This window comes from Dipodomys ordii, unplaced genomic scaffold (genome assembly GCF_000151885.1).
Source record: "Dipodomys ordii isolate 6190 unplaced genomic scaffold, Dord_2.0 Scaffold69, whole genome shotgun sequence".
Lineage (NCBI taxonomy): Eukaryota > Metazoa > Chordata > Mammalia > Rodentia > Heteromyidae > Dipodomys > Dipodomys ordii.
This window is the reverse complement of record NW_012267285.1, coordinates 851,536-861,097: the sequence shown is the minus strand read 5'-3', so window position 1 is coordinate 861,097 and position 9,562 is coordinate 851,536. Positions and strand designations below refer to the sequence as shown.

At 56.9% G+C, this 9,562-nt stretch overlaps 2 protein-coding genes across 3 annotated transcripts in view; both read right to left on the bottom strand.

The window, feature by feature from the left end:
* Nucleotides 1–517, bottom strand: part of Acrbp (acrosin binding protein) — a 14,804-nt gene extending 14,287 nt beyond the window's left edge. The window contains exons 1-2 of the mRNA XM_013023587.1: nucleotides 475–517; nucleotides 72–268 (exon numbers count right to left, since the gene is read on the bottom strand). Coding sequence (XP_012879041.1) covers nucleotides 72–268; nucleotides 475–517 — 240 coding nt within the window. The remainder of the gene's footprint in view (nucleotides 1–71; nucleotides 269–474) is intronic.
* A 1,768-nt stretch (nucleotides 518–2,285) lies between these two features.
* Ing4 (inhibitor of growth family, member 4) overlaps nucleotides 2,286–9,562 on the bottom strand; it is an 8,722-nt gene continuing 1,445 nt past the window's right edge. Inside the window, exons 2-8 of one of the 2 annotated variants that reach the window (XM_013023648.1) lie at nucleotides 8,160–8,231; nucleotides 4,350–4,516; nucleotides 4,076–4,181; nucleotides 3,588–3,696; nucleotides 3,252–3,399; nucleotides 2,683–2,744; nucleotides 2,286–2,552 (exon numbers count right to left, since the gene is read on the bottom strand). In XM_013023648.1, the coding sequence (XP_012879102.1) occupies nucleotides 2,513–2,552; nucleotides 2,683–2,744; nucleotides 3,252–3,399; nucleotides 3,588–3,696; nucleotides 4,076–4,181; nucleotides 4,350–4,516; nucleotides 8,160–8,231 (704 nt within the window). In that variant the 3' untranslated portion in view covers nucleotides 2,286–2,512. The remainder of the gene's footprint in view (nucleotides 2,553–2,682; nucleotides 2,745–3,251; nucleotides 3,400–3,587; nucleotides 3,697–4,075; nucleotides 4,182–4,349; nucleotides 4,517–8,159; nucleotides 8,232–9,562) is intronic. The other variant, XM_013023649.1, reaches the window with a different exon arrangement.

Genomic DNA, 9,562 nt, shown 5'->3' with positions numbered 1-9,562 from the left:
CCCCGCCCTCCTCTCTCGCCCCGCCCCCTCCATCCTCGCCCCGCCCCGGCCCCGCCCTCACCGTCCGGCACCAGCCCGTGGTTCTCGTACTGGTCCAGCTGCACCAGCGTGGGGTTGCGGCAGCCGTGCGTGGCGCGCAGGCGGCACGTGGTCTCCGCCTTCCACGTGGGCGTCAGCAGCGCGAAGAAGCGCTCGTACTCGGTGGGGGACAGCGGGCTCCCGGGCGTGGCCGTGGACGGCGAGTCCAGGGCCGCGGCCGACAGCAGCGCTGGGTGGGGGCGGGGCACGCGTGGATGGACGGGCGAACCCCCAAATCCACCCCCGCCCCGCGAACAGAGCGGGGCCGAGCACCCTGACGCCCAGGTAAGCGCATGGGGGCCCCAGGGCGGAACCCCCACGAGAGGGGCCGCGTGGGACCCAGGGCCGGAGGTTTGGGGGTGCAGAGGGGACGATCTGGACGGGACGGGGCCTCACCTTTCAGGAGGGCCAGGAAGACGCGGGCTGCGAGCCACCCCATGTCGCCCCGAGACCACCTGCGTGTTCGGGGGACGGCGGGAGCCGTCTGGCGTCATAAAGGCCAAGCAAGGGGTGGGGCTTCGCAAGGGGCGGGGCAGGGTGAGGGGCGGGGCCAGGCGAGGGGCGGGGTTTGCAAGGGAGGGGCGAGGCCTGGAGGGGCGGGGCCTGCACAGGTGAGGGGGTGGGTGACTGGCAGGGCCTGATGGGGGCGGGGCCTGGCACGGGGCGGAGCCAGGCCAGGGGGGCTGCACAGGGGAGAGTACCGAGTAGGAGGCGAGGGGCGGGGCCTGCGCTGACAGGTGGTGGACCAGAGGCGAGGGGCGGGCCCTGTGCAGGAGGTGGGTGGGGCCTGCGCTGTGACAGGTGGTGGATGAGAGGTGAGGGGCGGGGCCTGCACAAGGGCGGGGACTGGCGGGAGGCGAGGGACGGGGCCTGCGCTGACAGATGGTGGACCAGAGGCGAGGGGCGGGCCCTGTGTAGATGGGTGGGGGCTGCGCTGGGACAGGTGGAGGGGGAAGGGCGGGGCCTGCACAAGGGCGGGGACTAGCAGGTGAGGGGCGGGGCCTGAGCTGGACAGGTGGAGGGGGAAGGGCGGGGCCTGCACAAGGGCGGGGACTAGCAGGAGGTGAGGGGCGGGGCCTGAGCTGGACAGGTGGGCTAGGAGGCTCCGCCCAGGGCCTGGTGACAGCTGACAGGTGGTAGACAGGAGGCCCCGCCCAGGTATAGGACAGGACCACAGGAGCCCCAGGAACCCCGCAGGCCTAATCTGGTCTTCACTGGCGCAGGCCCAGGGTTCCGGGCAGGGCTCCCGGGGTGATCCCAGAGCCTGGAGGAGTTAAGGGGGGATCCGGAGGGAACTGGGGGACCCCCAGGGTAGCAGATGAGAAGGAAAAGCAAAAAAGCAGGCGGCCAGGCGGGCACGGCGGGCGCATGCCTGTCACCCCGGCTACTCAGGAGGCTGAGATCTCACCAAGGCGGTTCAAAACCAGCCCCAGCAGCGAAGTCTGCCAGCCTATCTCCAACGAATCACCAAAAAGCTGGAAGCGGAGCTGCGGCTCAAGCGGTAGAGCACCAGCCTCGAGCACAAAAGCCCAGGCCGGCGCCCAGGCTGTGACTCTCTCTCTCACACACACACAGAGACACGAAGTCACACCAGCACAGGTAACGCAAATACATCATTTTATTGGAAAAAAAAAATTAGTGGGCAATGTTTGATGGAGAATAGACGCACAGTTTAGCAAGTTCCAGAAATGGTGGAGGCCAGCACAGGGGCACCCCACCCCCAGGATTTCATCTGGGCTCCCTCCTAGCACCCCATCCTCCCCATCCAACGCTGGAGGCGGAGGTGACGCTCGGCCGAGATCCGCCAGGCTGCGTCTGCGCCGCGGCGGCAGGCCCGCGCATGCGCGCGCCCGCGGCCGGCTTTGAGTTACCTACCCAGGTCCTGAACAGGTGAACCGTCGGCGAGCCACGGCGCCTGCCCCGTCCTCATTCATTCAGGGTCGGGATCCGCCATCCCCTTTGGCTCAGAGGAAGGAGGCGCCCCTCGCCCCAGGGACCTGGGGGACCCCTCACCATGAAAAATTGGAAAGAATGGAGGAGAAAATCTCACACCAGCCCCCACCCCAAGGGGGAGGGTAGACTAGGGGTTGGGGGTGCCTGCAAGTCCGCCCCGCACACAAGGGACGGGAGCAGGACCCCCCCGCCCTGCACAGCAGCACCCACGTCTCGGACGCAAAGGCGGGCAAGGATGGTTTGAGCGCAAGGCGGGCAAGGATGGTTTGAGCGCGGCCCCGCCGTCGGCTGCGGCTCTCCCAGGGCTGGCGCCGCCTCAGCACCAGGAAGGGGGAGGGGGAGAGGGGAGGAGAAGGGGGGGAACGGCAGCCCCCCCATTCACGTTTCCCTGGGCACCCCCTCCCCCGGGGCCGCTAGCTCAGGCGATCCTCGCTTCCCAAGTCCAGATCGGGGGGCTGTGGAAATGGGTCTTGGTCTTCATCTATTTCTTCTTCCGTTCTTGGGAGCAGCGTGGGCAAAACCTGAGAGTCGGCAAGGGAGGAGAGGGGGACGGGGGGGGGGGGGGGGGGGGGCAGAGAAGGCTTCCACCGCTCGGATTGGCAGGGGAGAGCAGGAGGGGAGGGTGAGGGCTGCGCGGGCCTCAGGACTTACCATTTCCCGCGAGGTTTGGTGGTAAGTCCCACACAGGCAAAATGGAACCACTCAATGGAACACTGAGAAAGGCAGAGGCCAGGGCAGTAAGGGACCAGGGAGGCTGAGAGGGAGGCCGGGCAGGCACAGCCCTTAGCCGGGAGTTATTCTGTCCCTCCAGGCAAAGTCCCAGGGCTACACAACCCCAACCACCACCCTTGTATTCTGAAGAGTCACCCTCTTTTGTGTGTGTATGTGACTGCTGGGGCTTGAACTCAGGGCCTTGGGGGGGGGTCTCACTTGGCTCTTTTCACTCCAGGCTGGCACCTGGAGTGGAGCCACAGCTCCATTTCGGGCTTGCTTTATTTTCTATTGGGGATGAGTCTCACAGCCTGGACTTGGCTTTGGACCGCCATGTTCAGATCTCAGCCTCCTGGGTGGCTGGGATTACAGGTGTGTGCCACGGGACGGGGTAGGGGTATTTCTGGCTATTAAAGGAGATCACTCCCATTCTCCCCCTGCCTCCCCCCACCCCCCTTCTCTGCACAAAGGCCAAAAAAAAAAAGAAAAAAAAGAAAAAGGAAGCTCACGTCCGGGTTGTCACAGCCGATCATCTCTCCATAGGAGACCTGGTGACAAAGGCAATATGTGGGCTCGTTGGGGTCCACGGGCATATCCAACACATCAGAGGGGTGGACACTGCCAAAGGTCACTGAGGGCTTCCCATATTCAGGACTTCTGCGTTCCAAGAGGAAGAGACAGGGTCAGCGGCCCCTGCCACCTGAGGCTCCCCGAGTCGCCAGGGAGGAGGCCGTGGGGGGGGGCACGGCGGGGTGACCTCTCCTAGCTCTTCTCCGGTCTGTACCCGGGGGGGGGGGCAAGGGGACCAAGGCGGCGGGGCAGGGTGGGCCTGGCCGGGCACTCACGAGCGCACGAGTTTTAGCTTTTTCTGGGTGGCTTTGGGGACATCCTCATCCGAGTTCTTGCCCTTACAGCGAGCCCGCGCGGCCTTCTTCTCCTTTTGGCTCCTGCCTTCTAGCGGAGACAGAGAGATGAGGTGGGGATGGGGGGAGGGGGGCATGCGGGATGAGAAACTTCTTTTTGTTGGGTCAGTCCTGGGGCTTGAACTTGGGACCTGGGCGCTGTCCCTCAGCTCTTCAGCTCCAGGCTGGCGCTCTGCCCCTTGAGCCACAGTGCCACTTCTGCTTTTCTGGTGGTTTATTGGAGATCAGAGTCTCACGGCGCTGGCTTTGAACTGCGATCCTCTGGATCTCAGCCTCCCGAGTGGCTAGGCATGGACGGGCAAGAGCCACGGGCGCCCAGCTCCTCACCTGGCCCACTTTCCACCCTGGCAGTGCCCAGCATGTCTTCCGCCTCCCCCCCTCCACCCCACCCCCCTGCCCGCTCTTTTTGCCTTTGCTGGAAGAACTGTCGTAGTCACTGGATTCCATCTGCTTCTCTTTCAGATCTGCCTCGAAGCGGGCCAGGTCCGTGTCCAGCCGTCGGATGTGTTTGTCCACCTGGTGGGCAAAGGGAGATGGGGGGGGGGAGAGTTTGGTTCTAAGGACCAGGAAACAGGCCCAGCTGGCTCGGATCCAACACCAAACCAACCAAAGCAAACACAGCAGGGTCTAAGGCCCTGGGGTCGCTGCAGAAGGGCGGCGGCGGGGGGGGGGGCGGACGCGTACCATCTCATAGGTCTGCATGGCGAGTTGCACCTTGTCATCACCAAACTCTTTGCACTTGCCGTAGGCTTCCTGGATCTGCCGAAGCAGAACCAACTTCTCCTCGGAGCTGAGGCTGCGCGCGCTGCTCACGTACTCGGTGGCCAGCTTGTCGATCTCGGCCTTCAGATCTGCAGCACAGACAGAGGCTGGCTCCCGTCTACACAGAACCTATGGCGACTGTATGCAGTAATGCCACCAGCCCTGGAACCCGCAGCCCTGTGCTCTCCCTTGGCTTTTTCTGCTCAAGCCTGGTGCTCCACCACCTGAGCCACGCCCCCGGCCTCTGATTTTTTGGTGGTTACTTGGACATGAGAAGCCTCAGGGACTTTCCTGCCTGGGGTGACTTCAAACTGTGGCCCTCGGATTGCAGCCTCCTGAGGAGCTGGGATTACAGGAGTGAGCTCCAGTGGCATAGCTTAAAGATGTGTTGGGAGACTTGAGGCTTTTTTTTGTTTTTAATTCCAAAAACCATCTTCTTGTCTTAAAAACAACTTAAAGCAGTTCTTTTCCTTTTGCCTTTTTTTTCTTTCCCTTTTGGAGGGGGGGTGGTGACAGGACTGGGCCTTGGAGTCCATTTTTTTTTCTTTTGGTTGTGGGGCTTGAACTCTGGGCCTGGGCGCTGTCCCTCAGCAATTCAGCTCAAGGTGAGCGCTCTACCACTTGAGCCACAGCACCACTTCCAGTTTTCTGGTAGTTCATGGGAGATCAGAGTCTCATGGACTTTCTTGCCCGGGATGGCTTTGAACTGTGATCTTTAGATCTCAGCCTCCTGAGTAGCTGGGATGACTGGCCTGAGCCACCAGCGCCCGGCCAGCTTCCTCCCACCTGCTCCCCTTCCCCCAACTCTTCTTATTTTGTTTCTTTTGCCAGACCTGGGGCTTGAACTCGGGGTCTGGGTGTTGTCCCTGAGCTTTTGTACAGAAGGCTGGTGTCTCACCACTTGAGCCGCAGTGCTACTTCCGGCTTTTTCTGTGTATGTGGTACTGAGGAATCGAACCCAGGACTTCATGCATGCTAGGCTAGCACTACCACTGAGCCACCTGCCCAGCCCAGACACTCTATTGAGGTAAGGTCTTGCCACTGTTCCAGGCTGGCCTTGAACTCATAACCCTCACATCTACCTCTGTCCCTGCAGAGCTGAGAACAGCGCTGCTTCCTTTTCTGCTTTCCCTGCTCTGCATTTGTCTCTTAGATTTTGCTCCTAACAGTGAATTCTGGAAGGTTCTCAATGTCCTGAGCTAACAATGATGCTGTTCCCTGACATTTGACAAGGTCATAAAAATGGCAAAAGGAAACAGACAGAAAAGAACCGAACAGAAAAGAACATGCAAAGCGCCACAGCGAGCCGGGAGCGGGGTAAACACGCAATATTTGTGCTCCACTGCCTTCCTGGCAATCTCATCATTTCCAGCTGGCCTTTACGGAAGGACGCAGGAGTTAGGAAGGTTCTAGAAAGAAAGTCACCTGGCTCTCACCATTAGGGAGGCAGTTCTCATGGGTCGATGCCCAGTGTGTGCAAACTTACCCAGAGTTCAGTTCAGGCTTAGCTTTACTTTTTTCGTCTTTGTTGGTCATGGGGCTTGAACTCGGGGCCTGGGCGCTGTCCCTCAGCTCTTCAGCTCAAGGCGAGCGATCTACCACTTGAGCCACAGCGCCACTTCCAGTTTTTACTAGTGGTTTATTGGAGATCAGAGTCTCACAGACTTTCCTGCCTGGGCTGGCTTTGAACCGTGATCCTCAGATCTCAGCCTCCTGAGTAGCTAGGATGACAGGTGTGAGCCACCAGTGCCCAGTCAGCTTTACTTTTTTTGTGTGTGCTAGTCCGGGGGCTTGAACTGAGGGCCTGGGCACTGTCCCTGAGCTTCTTTTGCTCAAGGCTGGTGCTCTACCACTTGAGCCACAGCGCCACTTCTGGTTTTCTGGTGGTTCATGGGAGATCAGAGTCTCATGGACTTTCCCGCCCAGGCTGGCTTTGAACTGCCAGCCTCAGATCTCAGCCTTCTGAGTAGCTGGGATGACAGGCGGGAGCCCCGGCGCCCGGCTTCTTTCTTTTCTTCTGTAAGAAGTTCTCCCATGGCAGTGGTCCTGACTACAGCAAGAACTTGCAGTACAAGACCTACTGTGAGCTCTGGGGTGGTTATCAGTAACAAAAGATACACTCTCATTCTTCCATCCATGTATCCAAATGAGTAGCAGAAATGACTTTAGAGTCAGCATTGGGATCTCCAGTTTTATTTTTCTGGAGTTTGAACTTGGGCCTCCGGCTTGCTAGGCAGGCGGCGCACCACTGAGCCACGCCTCCAGACCAACCTTCTTGTCTACAGTTCTTTTATATATGTGCCAGTGTGACGACTTGAACTCAGGGCTTGGACACATTCCTTTAACTGGTTTGCTCAAGACTGGGTACCCTACCACTTCAACCACAGCTCCACTTCCAGCTTTTGGTTAATCAACTGGAGATAAGAATCTCACACTCTCGGCCGGGCGCTGGTGGCTCACACCTGTCATCCTAGCTACTCAGGAGGCTGAGATCTGAGGATCGCGGTTCAAAGCCAGCCCGGGCAGGAGAGACCGTGAGACTCCTATCTCCAATAAACCACCAGAAAACCGGAAGTGGCGCTGTGGCTCAAGTGGTAGAGCGCCCGCCTTGAGCTGAAGAGCTGAGGGACAGCGCCCAGGCCCAGAGTTCAAGCCCCACGACCGACAAAAAAAAAAAAAAAAGAATCTCACACTCTCCTGCCTAGGCTGGTTTTGAACTCGGATCTTCCTATCTCAGGCTCCTGAGTAGCTTGAATGACAGGCATGAACCACTGGCGCCTGGCTAGAATTCTTCTTGAGGGAGGTAGAAAGATCATAGCATCTCTGCATCCTGAAAACAATGTCTCAATAGTTCACATTATGGAAAAAGCTGATGAAGAAATGAGGACCATTAATACTCTCTCTTAATTGGAAGGACATGGGCTGGGAAGGTGGCTCAGTGGTAGGGTGCTTGCCTACCATGAGTGAAGCCCTGGGTTCCAGTCCTCAGTACCACATACACAGTAAAAGCCAGAAGTGGCGCTGTGGCTCAAGTGGTAGAGCGTTAGCCTTGAGCAAAACAAGTTCAAGGATAGTGCCCAGGCTCTGAGTTGAAGCCCCAGGACTAGCAAAACAAAACAAAACAAAGCAAGAACAGCCTGAAATCCTAGCTACTCGAGAGGCTGAGATCTAAGATCAAGGTTAGAAGCCACCCCAGACAGGAAAGTTTGTAACTCTTTATCTCCTACTACTCTAGGGCTGGGAAGGTGGCTCAGTGGTAGAGCACTTGCCTTGCATGCTCAAGGCCCTGGGTTCGATTCCTCAGCACTACATAAGAAAAAAGCCAGAAGTGGCGCTGTGACTCAAGTGGTAGAGCGCTAGCCTTGAGCTGAAGAGCTGAGGGACAGCGCCCAGGCCCAGAGTTCAGGCCCCACGACCGGACCAAAGAAAAAAAAGAAAAAAGAAAAAGACAATTAACTACTCTAAAATCAGAAGTGGAACTGTGATTCAAAGTGGTAGAGCTCTAGCCCTGAGCAAAAAGAACTCAAGGATAGCACCTAGGCCCTGAGTTCAAGTCCCAGGACTAACAGAAGAAGAAGAAGAAGAAAAAAAAGAATTGCAGGAACAGGTAAGAGATTTTAGGAAGTGCAGGAGGTAATAAAGTCATAGTCCTCCAGATCATTCCAGGAGCTATAGCTGCCAGCAAGCCGGAAGAGACAGGATGAGCGCGGAAGAACCCTCCTCTGCACGTACCCTCCGTTCTTTGATCGAGATCCCTCATGAGCTGAAAGTTCCTCTGTAACTCAAAGGGGAGGTTTTCAATGCCTAGGAAAAAGAGAAACCAAGTCAGCAGCAGGAGTCTATGAATGAGCCACAGAGACCCCTTCATGCCTTTTTTTATTCTGGTTGGTCGTGGGGCTTGAACTCTGGGCCTGGGCGCTGTCCCTCAGCAGCATTTCTGCCACTTGAGCCACCAAGACATTTCTGGTTTTCTGATGGTTAATTAGAGTTAAGAGTCTCATGAACTTTCCTGTCCTGGCTGGCTTTGAACTGCAATCTTCAGATCTCAGCCTCCTGAGTAGCTGGGATGACAGGGGGAGCCACCAGCGCCTGGCCTCAAACTGGTTTTGTGTGCATACTAGGTTTCAAACTCAGGGTTTCACACTTTTTTTTTTTTGCCTCTGAATTATTATTTTTGTCAGTCATGGGGCTTGAACTCTGGGCCTGGGCCCTGTCCCTCAGCTTTTCTGCTCAAGGCTAGTGCTCTACCACTTGAGCCACAGCGCCACTTCTGGTTTTCTGGAGGTTTATTCGAGATAAGTGTCTCATGGACTTTCCTGCCTTTGTAGGATTTGAACCTCAATCTTCAGATCTAAGCCTCCTGTGTAGGCAGGATTATAGGCATGAACCTTCGGCTCCTGGATCTCTCAAGTTTTCTTTTTTTTTTTTTTGGGTCCGGTCGTGGGGCCTGAACTCTGGGCCTGGGCACTGTCCCTCAGCTCTTCAGCTCAAGGCTAGCACTCTACCACTTGAGCCACAGCGCCACTTCCAGCTTTTTTTCTTTTTGCTTATGTGGTGCTGAGGAATCGAACCCAGGGCCTCATGCATGCAAGGCAAGCGCTCTACCACTGAGCCACCTTCCCAGTCCTCAAGTTTAATTAGTCTGGCTCTTAAATGTTGTCATGAGATTAGATATTACTCCTTTCATTTTCTCAATTTATTATCGCTAAATGATCTTGTTGACACTCATGGATATATTTCTACTTCTAAGCTTAAGTCAAAATTGACTTAAACACCTGCTGTTACTCCAGGATTTCCTGTCTCAGCAATGGTGCCCAGTCCAACTCACTACTTTCCCAAATAGAAGAGTATCACCTTCAACTTTGCCTTTCTCAGTCATCTAGTATTGCCAGCTAACTCCTAACCATTTCTGATGGTTCATGTCTGTCATCCCAGCTACTTAGGAGGCTGAGCTCTAAGGATTACCCTTCAAAGCCAGCCCAGGCTGAAGATTCAAAGACTCATCTCCAAGGAATCACCAAAAAGCCAGAAGTGAGGCTGTACTTCAAGTGGTAGAGCACCAGCCTTGTAAAAGCTCAGGGACGGCGCCCAGGCATTGAGTTCAAATCCTAGGACTGACACATACATGCAAGCAG